A 17769-nucleotide genomic window follows, 5' to 3' on the forward strand; every position below is an offset into this window, starting at 1 on the left:
CCCAACCCTCCATTTAGAGCCCCAGGGATGGTGAAGTCAGGGAGAGACGGTTGGAATGTAAAGCATCTGTAGATGTGAATAGGACCAAAGTTCAGGGAAAGACAACAGAGTGATGATCCTCATTCTGCAGATGACCCAGGAGGGTGAATACTAAGCCTCCTTTCTCAGTGGCAATTTTGCAAATGTTCCATTGACAGCATGAAAGTTAAAAAGCACTAATCTGTTCCAGTGATTCTCCAGCTTTCTGCTCAAGAGCTTTTCTAACATCTGACTCAACAATTTACTAAATTTGCCTCTGCTTTTTTTTTTTTTTTAACTCCATCTATTATTCTTAGCCTAGGACCTCAGAATAAGTCCTTTAACACAAGTGCTTTAACTTGTGAGTATATCCTTTGTTTCTCTTTTTCTATAGCATTTACCTCACCCTGCTTGCCAGCTAATTTGCATCCATGATTCCCATTGAAGTGGCTTCTTATTTTAAAGTTTATGACACAAAACGTCACACACAAAGTGTATCAGATGGTAATATTGTAGTTTAACCCTTTAACTGATTTTGTTAGAACTAAGTAGTTAAGTAATAGTGATGAGTGCCCCCAGAAAAGCATGTTCAGACTAAACAAAGGTGAGCAAACAGAAGGGGACCTAGGGAAAAATTGCTTGTCTAAGATTATGGATCTCTTTGTTTTTAATGGAAAATTCTTTAAAAATATTTTTACTTTCACAGCTTAAAGATTGTTTTAGCTTAGGCTGATTTTTTTTTTTTCCAGTTAAGATTTGCTGATGATCGTTACAAGTTTGTATGAGATTCAAAAGAATGAAATATTACCTTAATGTAGACTATTTGAGGGTTGTTTTTCATGCTGCTTGGTTGCTGTTTTGTTTTTATTTAAATTTGAGATTATTCTAACTCTTTATTCAAAGGGGCAGTTGACTGACTCTTTTTTAAGTTTTGGTGAGTTACACATATATAATTTTCATTCGGTGCATTACAAAATACTTCTATGTTTTTTTCTAGACGGATTTTGCACGATTTAGTGGAACAAATGTGGAAACTGACTTTGTAGAAGTGCCATCACAAATGCTTGAAAATTGGGTGTGGGACATTGATTCCCTCCGAAGACTGTCAAAACATTATAAAGATGGAAGTCCTATTACAGATTATTTGCTTGAAAAACTTGTTGCTTCTAGACTGGTCAACACAGGTATGACTTAAAATTTTAGAAAGGAAAATAAATTGGAATTGCTTAATGCAGAGTTGCTGGAATATTCTTCCATAGAACTTATTTCCTGATTAATAATAATAGTACCCCAGAGTGCTCGTATGTGGAAGGAAGAATGCTAAATATATTGGAAGAAGAAACCCTAGGTTTATGTCTTAAAAAAGAAAAAAATTTCCTTTTAAATCTTAAATAAAATGAAGTATCTTGCTCCTATTTTGTGATGAGTACTGCTGGAATCAGTTTTTGAATTGTATGATCTTGTGCTATTAGAACAACTGTTATGTCTTCTCCAAAACATTCCCAAACATTCTTATATTCTTAGGTCTTCTGACCCTACGCCAGATTGTTTTGAGCAAAGTTGATCAGTCTCTCCATACCAACACATCACTGGATGCTGCAAGTGAATATGCCAGATATTGCACAGAAATTTTAGGTGTTTCAGCTACTCCAGGTATGTAAATACTAAGGTTTGTGTTCATTTTTCTGTGAACCACAGGCTGTACTCCTGAAACTGCCAGGGAGGGTAGAGTTTGTCAAGCAGATTACCTGATTTCATTTGTTTCTGATTTCTGTAATCAGGGCATGACTTTCAGATAAATATAATATGTCCCTATGGGTTACCCTGTCTAAATGTGCTTGAAGGAAAGGTGGCTCCAGCTCTACTGCATTTTAGTGTAATCAGGCATGAGCAGTTGGCCTCCACCCCAGAGCAGAGACAGCCATTCATATTTGGAAGCGCCAGCCTGGCTCCTCCCTCCCTTATGCACCATGACTTCTATGTGATTTTTGGTAAGAAATTGCCAGAATGGGCATTTTTAGAGTAAAACACAAACTTCTACCTTGTTTCTGATTGTAATGGCCTTTTGACTACTGGTTTCTAACCTGAGATTCATTAGCATATTGGGATTGTTTTATGTGTGTGTATACATTTCCTTTTAAGCCAACATGTAGTTGGCATGTATATGTATATGTAGTTGGTAAGGTGAATTTGTTCTTACCAAGGAAATTATTATTACTATGAATCAGCCACATTTAAGAAAAATGAAGATTAGAATGGTCAGTTGAGTCAATCTAAGTTTCTCACCTCCTTTTGTGATCTGCTTCTAGTAAACCATAAAGCAACTTGGTGCCCCAAGCTTCTTAAACTCCTTTTCAAAGTAATACTAGAGCTAGACTGAATTGCGAAACCTTTTGCTTTTCAATTGAAGAGTTCTTTTTGAGTAATTATCAACCAAAATAAGTGCCGTTCTGACACGTTAGATAAAAAAGACGTGACGAAGAGTAGGGTTAATATTTTTGAGACATATGTGTCTAAGGGATAAGACAGAACTAATGAATTGTGAAACACTGAACTCTCTGAAGGTGTGGGCAAAGCTGCTGAAACTCTTGTTAGGCATTCCAGAGCTTAGGGCTGAAACCAGCTCTGAGCCATTCATAGCAGAGACGTTTGTAAACATCTTGGCCAAAGGAATGCATGAACCCCAGGGTGCACTAGAGGTGAGATTCTGTCTCTCTCTTCCCATGAGGAAACCTTAATTAGCTGCTCACCTGATAATTAACCTTTGCCATCACATTAATTGAAACGTATCTTTCCTTAAAGGCACAAATATGCCAGCTACTTTTGGACATTTGGCAGGGGGATATGATGGACAATATTATGGATATCTTTGGAGTGAAGTATTTTCCATGGACATGTTTTACAGCTGTTTTAAAAAAGAAGGGATAATGAATCCAGAGGTATTGTATTTTTTTCTACTGTTGTTAATTATGTAGTTGTTCCCTCTCCTTTAACTCCTACTATAAAATATTTATTCCACCTAGATTTTAGAGTAAGAAATTTGGTACCAGCTTTTTAAAAAATATGTATTATTAACTATACTCTATAGCTAACATTTGGGTTCACTGTGTTGTACAATCCTGTATTTGTTTGTTTTTAATTTTTATTCTAATATATGTATAATCTAAATTTTCCCTCATTTAACCACATTTAAAAAGAGAATTCAGTGGTGTTACATTAACAGCATTCTATCATTACCAACCACCATCCATTACCAAAACTTTCCCATCATACCAAATAGAAACTGTCTACCAATTAAGCATTAACTTCCCATTCCCTATCCCTCCCCTCATAACCTGTATTCTGGCTCTTTACTCTGAGTTGGCTTATTCCAACTGTTTCATATCAGTGAGATCATACAATATTTCTTTTTGTATATGGCTTTATTATATGCAGCATGATGTCTTAAGGGTTCATCTGTGTTGTCACATTTATTAATTTTTTATGGCTGAATAATATTCCATTTGTGTATATAACACATTTTGTTTGTCCACTCGTCTGCTGATGGACAGTTGGATTGCTTCCGTCTTTTGGCAATTGTGAATAATGCGTCTATGAACATTGGTGTGCAAATATCTATTTGAGTCTCTGCTTCTTTGAATTCTTTTGGGTATGTACCTAAAAGTGGGATTGTTGGGTCATATGTTAATTCTATACTTAACTTTCTGAGGAATGGCCAAACTATTTCCCACAGTAACTGCAACATTTTATTTTTCCTACCAACAATGAACAAGATTTCCTGTTTCTCCACATCCACTTCAACACTTGTTATTTTCTATTTTGTTAATAGTAACTCTTCTACTCGGTGTTAAATGGTATCTCGTTGTGGTTTTGAACTTGCATTTCCCTAATGGCTAATGATGTTGAGCACCTTTTCATACACATTTTGGCAATTTGTGTATTATCTTTGGGAAAATATCTATTCAAATCTTTTGCCCATTTTTTAATAGGGTTGTTTATCTTTTTGTTGTTCAGTTGTAGGATCTCTTTATATACACCAGGCAATAAACCTTTATCAGATATGTGGTTTCCAGATATTTTCTCTCACTTTGTATCTTGTCTTTTTCTTTCATGATGAAGTCCTTTGGCTTCATCAAAATTTTTAAATTTTACGAGGTCCTGTTTATCTATATTTTCTTTTGTTGCTCATGCTTTTTGTATAAAGTCTAGGAAACCATTTTTAACACATGCTTCTTTGACCTGTTGGTTGTTTAACAGTGTATTGTTTATTTTCCACATATTTGTGAATTTTCTATTTCTCCCTCTGTTTTTTCATTTCTAGTTTCATTCCATTGTGATTGGAGAATATACATTGTATGATTTCAATATTTTTTAATTTGTTGAGACTTTTTTTGTGACCTAATATATGGTCTATCCCGGAGAATGACCCCTGTGCACTAGAGAAGAATGTGTATTCTGCTGCTCGTGGGTTAAGTGTTCTACGTATGTCTATTAGATCTAGTTGGTTTATACTATCATTCAAGTCTTCTATATCCTTATTGATCATCTGTCTAGATATACTATCCAGTACTGAAAGTGGTCTATTGATGTCTCCTACTATTCTGTCAATATTTGCTTCAAATATTTTTAGGCTTTGCTGTTAGGTGCATACATATTTATAATTGCTATGTCTTCTTGTTGAATTGACCCTTTTATCAGTATGTAGTGATCTTCTTTGTCCCTCATAACAGTTTTTGACTTAGTCTATTTTATAGCTACCCCAGCTCTCTTTTGGTTCCTATCTGAATACTATGTATTTTTTCATTCTTTCCTCTTTTTTTTTTTTTAATTAGTGCAGGTGTAGGTTTACAGAAACATCAAGCAGAAAGTACAGAGTTCCCATACACCCCACTCTCACACAGACCATCCTTTCAATTTCAACATACTTCAGCCCTTGAATTTAAGGTGAGTGTCTTGTAAACAGCATATGGTTGGGTCCTTTTTTTTTTTTTTAATCCATTCTGCCAATCACTGCCTTTTGAGTGGAGAATTTAATCTATTTACATTTAAAGTAACTACTGATAATGAAGGACTCTCTTATCATTTTGCTATTTGATCTCCATTAGTCTTATAACTTTTTTGTCCCCCATTCTTCTGTTAATGTCATATTATTTGATTTTTTTTTACTGTACGATTTTGAGTTCTTATTTCCTTTTGTATATATTTTTAATATATTTTCTTTGAGGTTACCATGGAGCTTTAATTTAATATCATAAATCTATCACAGTCACATTTGTTTGCTATTCAAGTGAAGTTGTTAAACACTGTTCCTGTACCCCTCCACACCCCTGCTTTTTTGTTGTACTTGTTACAGGTTTGTCTTCGTACAATGTCTAACACCATAGACTTATCATTACTTTTCATTTATTTGCATTTTATGACCTTGAAGAATAATATTTGGTATTACACCAAAAAATACAAGACTCTGGCATTTATAATTACCAATGTCGTTACCTTCACCAGAGATCTTTATTTCTTTATGCCACTTCGATCTTCTGTCTGGTGTCCCTTCTTCTCAGTCTGAAGAATTGCCTTTAACATTTCTTGTAGGGCAGTCTAGTGGTGACAGACTCCCTCAGCTTTTGTGTATCTGGGCATGTTTTCATCTCTCCCTCATTTATGGAAGACAGTCTTAATGGTTATAAAATTCCTGTTTGAATTGTTTTTTCTCAACACTTAAAATATCTCCTCCCATTGCCTTCTTGGCTTCATGATTTCTGATGAAATTTTGGCACTTAATCTTATTGGGGTTCCCTAGTACAAGAAATGTTGCTTTTTGCTTGCAGCTTTCAGAACTCTCCTTGTCCTTGGTACTTGACTGTTTGACCACTATGTGACTGAGCATGGTTCTCTTTGACTTTATCCTGTTGGGGTCCACTGGGTCTCTTTTTTGTTGTAATGTTTTTTAAAATTCAATTTTATTGAGATATATTCACTAACCATACAGTCAGCCACAGTGTACAATTAGTTGTTCACAGTAATGTTATATAGTTGGCATTCATCACCACAATCAATTTTTGAACATTTTCATTACCACAAAAAAAGAGTAAGAATAAAAATTAAAGTGAAAAGAGCACCCAAAACATCACATACCCCAACCCCATCCCTCCCTATTATTCATTTACCATTTTTTGTCCTCATTTTTCTATTCATCTACTCATACACTGGATAAAGGGAGTGGGAGCCACAAGGTTTTCACAATCACATGGTCACACCGTGTAAGCTATATAGTTATACAGTCATCTTCAAGAATGAAAGCTGCTGGGTTGCAGTTCAGAATCAAGGCTGCTGGGTTGCAGTTCAACAGTTTCAGGTATTTCCTTCTAGCTATTCCAATACATTAAAAACTAAAAAGGGCTATCTGTATAATTCATAAGAATAACTTCCAAAATGACTTCTCAACTCAATTTGAAATCTCTCAGTCGCTGAAACTTTATTTTGTTTCATTTCTCTTTCCCCTTTTGGTCTAAAAGACTTTCTCAATTACACAATGCCGGGGCCAAGCTCATCCACGCAAGTCATTTCCCACATTGCCAGGGAAATTGACGCTCCTGGGAGTCATGTCCCACATAGTGGGGAAGGCAGTGAGTTTACCTGCAGAGTTGGCTTAGAGGGGCCACATCTGAGCAATAAAAGAGGTTCTTATAATCTTAAGCACAATTATAAGTAGGCTTAGCCTCTCCTTTTCGGTGACAAACTTCATAAGGGCAAGCCCCAAGATCGAGGGCTTGGCGTTCTAAATTGGTAGTCCCCAATGTTTGTGAGAATATCAGTAACTCCCAAGGTGGGGAAGTTTAATATTTCCACATTTTCCCCCAGTCCCTTAAGGGGGCTTTGCAAATATGTTTTTGTTCTCTGCCCAAATTACTATGGGATGGATTGGGGCTTCACACTAACCTGGACAAACCAACCAGATTTCATTTCTTATTCAAAGTTCCATGTAATTATGGTGTTTGAATAAACTGCCATACAAATTACATTATATAGTGTGCTACAAAAAATAGTTTTTGCACTTAATAAACATCCCTTCCTTTTGTCTCCCACAGAAGTTGAAGTTGTAAAACACTGTCAATATCATCCTTTACACTTGAGTCTGATTTACCTTAGTCCTCATCAAGCCCATTTCGTTCATATCTCTGAATTCTCACCTCTTTTTCAGACTCTTTCACAATTGCTGTATCGGGTAATGTTGACATTCATAGCTGCTGGCCTCTGGCTCTGAGTCTCAGGTGTCACACAGATACCCAAAGTTCCAGGGACCAACCAGGTTATACACAAAGAGCTCAGCATCTCAGAATTTAGAAATAGCCATTACAATTCAGGAATAGATGTTAACTGCTGTACGAGCTTACAACCTAGGAACATTTACGATAAGCCTTCCCCTGTTAACCTGTGCTCTCAGATTCAATTCTTAGAGTTTGCATGTTATAGTTAGTCCATATAAGTAAGGCATTTTAATGTTTGCCTTTTCATTTCTGATTTATTTCACTCAACATGCTGTCCTCAATGTCCATTCACCTAGTTGCATGTCTCACAACTTAATTCTTTCTTGTAACAGCTCAGTATTCCATTGTATGTTTACATCACAGTTCGCCATTCTGTTCATCAGTCGATGTACCCTTAGGCCATCCATCCATTGCAAATTGTGAATACTGCCACTATAAACCCCACTGTTCAAATGTCCATTCATGTCCCTCTTTTCAGTTTTTCCAAGTATATACCCAATAACAGGGTTGCGGGACCGTATTTCAACCCCATGCTTAGCTTCCTGTTGAGCTACTGCACCATTCTACTTCCCCACCAACCGTGATTAGATACATCCCTCTCTCCACCTTTTCTTCAGCACTTGTATCCCTCTGTTTATTTTTTAGACAGTTTTATTCATGCACCATACGTTCCCTCCTATGTAAACAATCTATGGTTCCCTGTATAATCACATAGTTATGCCTTCACCACCACTATCTATATGAGGACATTTCCATTTCTTCCACAAAGAAAGAGAAAGAGGTGAAAAAAGCATAAAAAAAGAAAGAAAAGAAAAGAAAAGAACAACTAAAAAGCAAGAAAAGAAAAAATAAAATTAAAATTAAATACAACTAAAATGTCAGACAAAAACAACACCAGGAATCCCATGCCCCTCTCTTAGGTCCCTCTCATAGAAATTGAGCTTTGGTATATTGTCTTTGTTACAAAAAATGGAAGCATATTACAATGTTGCTGTTAAGTATAGACTGTAGGTTGCATTGACTGTATTTTTTCCCCAATACCATCTCATTTTCAGTATCTTGCAAAGTTGACATTCATTTGTTCTCCCTCATGTAAGAACAGTCTTATATTTGTACCTTCAATCACAGTCATTGACCACTCTAGGTTTCACTAAGTTATACAGGCTTTATCGTCTGTCTTTCCATCTGGTGTCCTACATGCCTGTAACCTTTCTTGATCAACCGTACTCACAGTCATCTTTGGTCAGTGTACTTACAATATTGTGCTTCCATCACACAGTATTGTGCTATCCATTTCTGGATCTATTAAATCAATCCTGTTGAACATTCCGTACTCCTTCAGCATCAAATGCCTGATCTTTACCCTCTTCTGTCTCCTTGTATCTTCATTTCTACACTATCTCCAAACCACTCTCTCCTGTCTTTTCCTATCTGTCTGTTGCACTCCCTTTAGTATTTCTTGTACAGGAGGTCTCCTCTACTTTCTCAGTGACTGTTTATCTGTAAATATTTTAAATTCTCCCTCATTTTTGAAGGACAATGTTCTAGTTTGGTAACGCTGCGGAATGCAAAACACCAGAGATGGATTGGCTTTTATAAAAAAGGGGTTTATTTGGCTACACAGTTACAGTCTTAAGGCCATAAAATGTCCAGGGTAACACATCAGTAATTGGGTACCTTCACTGGAGGATGGCAAATGGTGTCCAGAAAACCTCTGTTAGCTGGGAAGGCACGTAGCTGGCGTCTGTTCCAAAGTTCTGGTTTCAAAATGGCTTTCTCCCAGGACGTTCCTCTCTAGCAAGCTTGCTCCTCTTCAAAACGTCACTCACAGCTGTACTGAATTCCTTCTCTTTGAGTCAGCTCATTTATATGGCTCCACTGATCAAGGCCCACCCTGAATGGGTGGGGCCACGCCTCCATGGGAGTATCCCATCAGTTATCATCTACAGTTGGGTGGGGCGCATCTCCATGCAAACAACTTAATCCAAACGTTCCAACTTAATCCCCACTATTATGTCTGCCCCACAAGATTGCATCAAAGAATATGGCTTTTTCTGGGGGACATAATACATTCAAACCGGCACAGGCAGTTTTGCCAGATATAGGATTCTTGGCTGGCAGTTTTTCTCTTTTAGTGTCTTAAATATATCATTACACTGCCTTCTTGCCTCCATGGTTTCTTCTGAGAAATCCACACTTAGTCTTATTGAGCTTCCCTTTATGTGATGGATTTCTTTTCACTTGCTGCTTTCAGAATTCTGTTTGTCTTTGACATTTGACAATCTCATTAGTGTCTTGGATTAGTTCTATTTGGAGCAATTCTATTTGGGGTATGCTGCACTTCTTGGACCTGTAATTTTATGTCTTTCATAAGAGTTGGGAAATTTTTATTGATTTTTTCTGCTATTATTCCTTCTGCCCCTTACTCTTCTCTTCTTCTGAGACACCTATAACACATATATTTCATGTGCTTCATGTTGTCATTTAGTTCCCTGAGCCCCTGCTCATATTTTTCCATTCTTTTCCCTATCTGTTCTTGTATGTGTAGGACTTCAAAAGTGCTGTCCTATAGTTCAGTAATCCTTTCTTCTGCCTCTCCGAGTCTGCTTTTGCATGTTTCCATTGTATTTCTCATGTCTTTTATTGTGCCTTTCATTCTTATAAGTTCTGTCATTTCTTTTTTCAAGCTTACAAATTCTTCCTTATGGTAACCCATTGTCTTCTTTATATCCGTCATCTCTTTTTCACATTTTCTTTCAACTTGATTTGATTTAGAAGATTTGTTTGAACATCTTTAATTAGTTATTTCAACTCTTGAATGTCAGTTGAGGTGTTAGTTTGCCCCTTTGACTGGGCCATGTCTTCGTGTTTCCTGGTGTGGCTTGTAATTTTTTGCTGTCTAGGCATGTGATTTTCTTAGTTTATTTTGGAGATTGTTTTCTCTTTTGCCTTGGGTTTGCTTGTTGATTTTCTTTGATGTCTACATTTCTTTATTTCTCTCACTGGCCAGTTGTCATATTGGCCATGCCCCCCAGTCTTCCCCCAAAATCAGGCACCCACCATGGCCTGCCACAGGGCTGGGAGGTAAGCACTGGGCACCCCAGCAAGTTCACTGTGTGTAGTAATATAGATCTGCTGGCTTCCAGTGGTGCTGTCTTTTCTGCCTGTCAGCAAGACCTGCATTTGTTTTAGAGCCCTGCTTTGACGTTGGGTTGTCTGTGTTTATCAGCTAAAACCAGGCTGGGTTTCTGTGCAGGGTGTATAAACCAGCTCCTGTGCTCCTAATAAAGGGTCTGGAGCATCTGTATAAAATTGTTTCTATTTCCTAGCACTTTCCAGACTGTCCAGCAGATGGCGCTGTTCAGTAACTTAATTGTCCTCAGAGTTTGCTTTGCCTCTGAGCACAGGCTGCATCTACACAGTTGAGCTGAAACTGCGGGATTCCTGTGCGCTCAATTTGCCAGCCATGTCTGGCTCAATGAGGGGTTCCACCTGTGTCAAAGTACTCCCTCAGCTGACCCAGTATTCCAGCCATCCCCAAGGCAAGGAAATGGCCCCTGGCTGCTGTTTCCCTCAAGGTTGGGGAAAGTGTTTTCACACCCAGGGCTGGAAACATAAAGTCTGGTCATGTTTTCTCAGTCTGTTTGTCCCTCACTGACCTGGGCCTTGAAATGTCCTCCCCTGTCCCCCAGGTCTTCAATCAGTGACGGTATATCTTACTGCTGTGAGAGATTTTTAAATCTATGTTCCTGGTAGGAGGGTTCCCGTCAGCTGATTCTGTGCCTTACCCACACTGAGTCTAAGTGAGGGGGAGGGGAGAGGACCAGCTGGTCTGGCATGGAAGATTCTTATCTGATATTCTTCTCTTTCTTCTATTTGGCATCTGCAGGATCCTTCTCCCATCTATATCCTCCTCCAGAGTTTCAAAAAATTCAGAATTGTCCTTTTTTTTCATTGAATCTCTGGATAGAAATTTTCAGTAGCTGTTTACGTCACCAAGTTGATGTTGTCACTCCCTCATTTGGTTTTGTCAATGTGTATATTCATTTCTTTTGTTAAATTTGGGCAGTTTTCTGCCATTATTACTTTGAATATTCCTTTGGCTCCTTCCTTTCTTTCTTTCTAATTTTGGATTTCCACAATAGCTATATTGGTACACTTGATGGTGTCCCACTATAAGCTCTGTTCTCTTTCTTCATTCTTTCTTTCTGTCACTCACACTGTATGATTTCAATTGTCGTTTCTTGAGGTTCACTGATTCTTTCTTCTGCCAGTCCCAATATTGCTATTGAAACACTCTAGGGGGATTTTCATTTCAGTTGTTGTGGTTCACAACATCAGTATTTTTATTTTGTTGCTTTTAAAATTTCTTTTTATTGACATTCTCATATTATTCATTTTTTGTTTTCTGGATATCCTTTTGTTCTTTCTCTTTGTTTTCCTTTATCTCCTTGAGCAAACCAACAATCATTTTTTTTATTTTATTTTGAAATGAATTCAAAGTTACATGAATAGCTGCAAAAACAATACTAGCCCCATACACAGAATTCCATCATACCCTGACCCTCTCCCCCGATAGCTCAATCCACAAACTTTAACATGCTGTCACATCACTGTTTCTTTCCCTCCCTGCCTCCCTCCCTGTCTGTCATCCATCATATATTTCTCTGTCTTCTGAACATATGAGAATTAGCTGCACACATCCTTGAACATACACTATAATTCACATATGTACTTCCCATGAACAAGAACATTGTTTTATGTAATTCCATTAAGCACAGCTAAGAAGTATAAGAGATTCAACAATGATACCATGCTTACATTCTATATTTCCTTTTCCTTATGTCTCAACTGTGTCCCTTCGAGCCACCTGTCCTCCACCCTCCAGTCCCATCCAAGTTCATCCTTAGCATTCAATTGTCGTCTAGTTAGACTGTCTCTCTTTTTTTTTTTTCCCCCTTTTTTCAATTGTGGAAACATATATACAGCCTAAATCTTCCCATTCCACTCCCTCCCTAGCCTTCCATTAGTGGGATTAATCACATTTAGAATGATGTTATGCTCTTTCCCACCATCCATTGCTAGAAATTTCCCTTCACCTCAAACAGCAACCCTACACTCCTTTCTTAACTTCCCATTGCCCCTTCCCCCATTTCTCTTAACCCAAACTCTAATTTCATCTCTATGGTTATATTCTCTGATAATTTCTTTGTGTTTACTGTGGGGCTTAAAATTAACCTCTTAAATCCATATCAATCTTGTTTTTCTTTGATACCACCTTCACTTCAATAGGGCACATAAACTATGTTCCTATACTCCTTCAGTCCCCCACCTTTATATAGTTGTCTAAAATTACATATTTTACATTAAGTTCAAAACCACTGATTTGTCCTTAGAGTTTGTGTATTTTTTATCATGTAGGAAGTAAATAGTGGAGTTACAGTTCAAAAATTATTGACTTCTATTTGTATTCCATTGTGTTTGGAAAATGTTCTTTGAGTATATTCAATTTTTTTTTTTTTTTTAATTTCTTGAGGCTTGTTTTATGTCCCAGCTTATGGTCCCTTCTGGAGAAAGATATGTGATCACCAGAGAAAAATGAGTGTTCTGGTGATTTGGGATGTAAAGTACTATATGTGTCTGTTAAAATTCTCTATATCTCTTTCTGCTTTCTTTGTCTCTCTGTTGGTAGGGCTCCTTTAGAATCTGAAGTAGGGCAGGTCTTTTATTAGCAAAGTCTCTCAGCATTTGTTTGTCTGTGAAAAATTTAAGCTCTCCCTCAAATTTGAAGGAGAGTTTTGCTGGATAAAATATTCTTGGCTGGAAATTTTCTCTCTCAGAATTTTAAATATGTCATGCCACTGCCTTCTCGCCTCCATAGTGGCCACTGAGTGGTCACTACTTAGTCTTATATTGTTTCCTTTGTATGTGGTGAATTGCTTTTCTCTTGGTGCTTTCAGAACTTGCTCCTTCTCTTCAGTATTTGAGAGTCTGATCAGTATATGTCTCGGAGTGGGTTTATTTGGATTTATTCTATTTGGAGTTCGCTGGGCATTTATGCTTTGTGTGTTTATATTGTGTAAAGGTTGGGGAAGTTTTCCCCAACAATTTCTTTGAATACTCTTTCTAGACCTTTACCCTTCTCTTCCCCTTCTGAGACACCAATGAGTCTTAACTCTGGACATTTTATTTTATCTATTGTATCCTTGAGATCCATTGCAATTTTTTCAATTTTTTTCTCCATTCTTTCTTTTGTTCTTTCATTTTCTGTTCTGTGGATTTCTAGGACACTGAGATGTTGTTCAGCTTCCTCTAGTCTTGTATTGTGAATGTCCAGAGTCTTTTTAATTTGGCCAACAGTTTCTTTTATTTCCATAAGATCTTCTATTTTTTTATTTACTCTTGCAATGTCTTCTTTATGCTCTTCTAGGGTCTTTTTTATGGCGCTTATATCCTGGGCCATGGTCCTCTTGATGTCCTTTAAATCCTTTGCCATGTTTTTGTTCTTTGCTCGTAGTTCTTTAATTAAATTTGCAAGGTATAACGTTTCTTCCGAAATCTTGATTTATGTGTTTGGAACTGGATTCTCCATATCATCTGGTTTTATCATATGCATTAAGATTTTTTGTTGTTTTTGGCCTCTTGGCATTTGTTTTGCTTGATAGGGTTCTTTCAAGTTGTATGAAAAAAAAGGGATATCGATGTAATTTTTGAGAAACACAGTTTGGTGATGTATACTTTGTCTAAGTAACCAGCAGATGGCATCTGTGAGCCACCTATATCCCTCCAGACAGTTCTCGCGTAGTGAGGGGAAATGATTCTTATGTGTTCAGTTGGAGAGCTCAGCCTGGGCGTACCGCTGGAGGCACCTGCCCTGAATGTTGGGCGCATGTATGGGTGGCCAGGGAGGAAGGGCAGCTCTCTCTCTGTGTCCCATAAACCACCGGACTTGGCGTAGTGCCCCTGGGTTCTCCGAGTGGATCCCCCCTCCCAGCCGCAAAACTCCCTCAGCTGAGAGAAAATGCCATGCTACATCATCAGTGTGTGCCGTCCCTCTAGGGAAGCCCTGGGCCGCTTGGCTGTGCCATGGGGCTCTCAGCTCGTTTCAGAATGCAGAATGTGTGAGGCTGTCTTTACTGCAATGCCTTGTTGGCTGAGAACAGCTGAGGTTTTCTCCACAGAGAGAGAGCGAGAGACAGAATATTTCCCCCAATTCTTCCAAGGTCAGTTGTCACCAAAAGCCTCTGTCTGCTTGTTGAGGATTCGCTGTCTGTATTGAGCAGTTATTATTAAAAGCTCACTTGGAGCTGGGCTAAGAAAGTGCACAGCGTGGCTTCCATGAGGGAGGGGCTCCCGGCTCTAGGTTCTCAGCTCTCAGCGTGGGTCCGCAATTTTACTTACAGATTTTATGCTGTGATCTCGGGCATTCCTCCCAATTCATGTCGGTGGAAGTTGAGTGTACTGTCACGTTTGTCTCCCCGCTACCATTCCAGGTTATTTACTGTTTTTTTTGTTCATTTATGAATTGTTCTGGGGGAGACTAAGTCTTCCACTTCTTTCCATGCCACCATCTTCGGTCTTTAACTTTTAAGGGATCCAACAATCATTTTTTAAAAAGTTTGTATCCAGTATGACCAAAGTCTGGTCTTATTTGTTGATGATTTCTGAATTTTTATCTTGTTCCTTTGGATGGACCATCGTTTTCTATTTTGTCATTTGTCTTAGAATCGTTTGTTGCACACTATGTATTTTAATATTTTAAAGTGTTAACCCTGGGATTTAGTAACTAAGCTGTCCACTCCTTAAGTTTGTATCCAGTTAGTGATAGGACAGAAGCTAACAAAAATAAACAATCCAAGACAAAAAAAAAAGTTTTCTGGTCTCTGCAAATTGATCCTGCATTGGCTGGTGATCTCCTTCAGAGTTTAGCTCTCCTATCAAGATTACCCTAAGGTAAGAGGGAATTACAGGGTCCTGTCTGTCTTTTCTGAGCCTGAGTCTTGTCCTGGACTTGTGCTATTTCTTGGTCATTAGAATACCCCTGTTTATAGTAATTCCAGTGCCCCCTCAGTGCCCTTTGAAATAAACTTGTCCCTTCTACATTGTGTTCTTTTGTGTTTCTTAAATTTGGTAATCCCTTGTACCAAGCCACTTTGACTTAATTGTTTCTTACTTTGCTTTAGCTGTCTGCAAACTGCTTATGTCTGCAAGGCAAGCACTGGGATGCTAAGAGACAGTGTCCTGATTCAGTCTTTGAGGCCACCAACCGATAGAACTGAAGTACAGACACCCCAGAGTCCAGAAAGGGTTTACTGTACTCCCCCCAGAACAGAGCCAGGGACCCACAGTGGGAGTGCAGGCTGGCTCCACACTACGCTGGAGAGGAGTTGGAGGAGGTACCCGCAAGGGACCACAAATTTCTGCTGTTTTTAAAGCTGTGTTTTTCTTGATTCGGTAGTCGCCCAATTGCCCTGCAACCCTTTAGCCGTTTTTTTGGAGTTTTCAGGTTGGTAGCTCTGCCAGTTTTTGCTAGTTTTTCAAAGATTCTGTTGGGAATGGCACCCTGGAGCATCTTACGCCATCATCTTAGTCTTGCATAATGATCTGGTAAGAGCTTTTAACTTTAAAATCTTGCATCTTCTTGAATCATCATGTATCGTTACTAAGTTGTGGAGAAAAACTGATTAACTCTAATCCAAATTTTCTTTTTTTAAAACCTTCTACATTTTCTTCCTTATTAACATTCCAATATATTGCATAAATAAGAGTATTTCTTTGAATACTCTTTCTAGACCTTTACCCTTCTCTTCCCCTTCTGAGACACCAATGAGTCTTAAGTTTGGATGTTTTATTTTACCTATCATATCCCTGAGATCCATTTCGATGTTCTTCGATTTTTTTTCTCCATTCTTTCTTTTGTTCTTTCTTTTTCTGTTCTGTGGACTTCTAGGGCACTGAGATGTTGTTCAAGCTTCCTCTAGTCTTGTATTGTGAGTATCCAAGAGTCTTTTTAATTTGGCCAACAGTTTCTTTTTTATTTCCATAAGATCTTCTATTTTTTTATTTACTCTTACAATGTCTTCTTTATGCTCTTCTAGGATCTTCTTTATGTCACTTATCCTCCTGGGCCATGGTCTTCTTGAATGTCCTTTAAATCCTTTGCCATGTTTTCGTTCCTCGATTGTAGTTCCTTGATTAATTGTGTGAGGTACTCTGTCTCTTCTGATCTCTTGATTTGTTTGTTTGGAACTGGATTCTCCATATCGTCTGGTTTTACCATATGCATTAAGATTTTCTGTTGTTTTTGGCCTCTTGGCATTTGCTTTGCTTGAGAGGGTTCTTTCAAGTTGTAAAAAAAAAAAATACCTATCTAATTTTTCAGAAACACAGTTTGGTGGTGTACACTTTCTCTAACTAGCCAGCAGATGGCGTCTGTGAGTCACCTATACCCCTCAAGTCAGTTTCTCCACCTTGTCTCCGGTCTGTGTGGGGAAGATGATTCTTGTGGGGTTCAGTTTGGAGAACTCCGTTTGGATGTGTTGCTGGAGCTGTCCTGCCTTGAATGTGGGGCGTGTGTACGGGTGGCCAGGGAGGAAGGACAGCTTCAATATTCAAATCCCCCAGGTTCCCGGAGATTCAAGGCCGCCGCAAGAGTCTAAGCCTTCATTTCATTTCAGCCCCAGACCCTCTCTCTCGCTGTCCCACAAACCACCGGACTTGGCGTAGTGTCCCTGGGTTCTCCGAGCGGGTCCCCCTGCCCAGCCACGATCCTCCAGGACCTCTGATGAGGGAATGCCATGCTACGTCACCAGTGTGCGCCGTCCCTCAAGGGAAGCCCCGGGCCACCGGGCCATGCTGGGGCGCTTTCAGCCTGATGCAAAAATGGCCAAACGGGGCTTCTCAACCCCCCCCCCGTACAGTTCCTCCTTCCCAGCTCCAGGACAACTGGCGGGGCTCTGGGCTATGGGCACGGCCCCGGGCAGGAGTTTATCCAGCCCTCCGGGGAGCCAGCTGCTAGCCGCGGGGTTTCTTTCTGCTTCCAGCTCTCCCGTCCGTTCCCCTGGCCCAAGGGTATCTGCAGCGGGCTATCTTCCAGGCCAGACACCGAGAGGCCGGCCCAGCCCCCTCTTGCTTTGTTTTACTGCATGGTTCCCACTATCGCAGCTGCAGCCACTCCTGGGTTTTTCCTTTTTTTTTTTTTTTTTTTAAAAAGAGCCAGTCGGTCTCCAAACGCCAAACCCTGGCTTCCCCAGACCACCAATGTGGCTGCGGGTTCTTCCAGCCAGCTTACTCACTCATTTCAGAATGCAGACTCCCAGTTTCACCAAGTATACCGGCCCCTGGGAACTAGCAGACCTCGTCCAGCTGGCACATCGCTGTAAACCGTATTCTGGGTCCGTTTCTGGTTTTTATCTAGTATTTTTCAACGAAGGTGTTTTTTTTGCCCTGTCCTCACCTAGCCGCCATCTTAGTTTTCCCTGTGTAC

At 39.1% G+C, this 17769-nt stretch overlaps 1 protein-coding gene across 1 annotated transcript in view; it reads left to right on the top strand.

Annotated features, from left to right (window-relative positions):
• The window catches only part of NLN (neurolysin), a 139743-nt gene that overhangs the window by 95952 nt on the left and 26022 nt on the right, over positions 1-17769 (top strand). The window contains exons 10-12 of the mRNA XM_037801563.1: positions 1016-1202; positions 1543-1671; positions 2821-2957. Coding sequence (XP_037657491.1) covers positions 1016-1202; positions 1543-1671; positions 2821-2957 — 453 coding nt within the window. The remainder of the gene's footprint in view (positions 1-1015; positions 1203-1542; positions 1672-2820; positions 2958-17769) is intronic.

This window comes from Choloepus didactylus, chromosome 13 (assembly GCF_015220235.1).
Source record: "Choloepus didactylus isolate mChoDid1 chromosome 13, mChoDid1.pri, whole genome shotgun sequence".
NCBI lineage: Eukaryota > Metazoa > Chordata > Mammalia > Pilosa > Megalonychidae > Choloepus > Choloepus didactylus.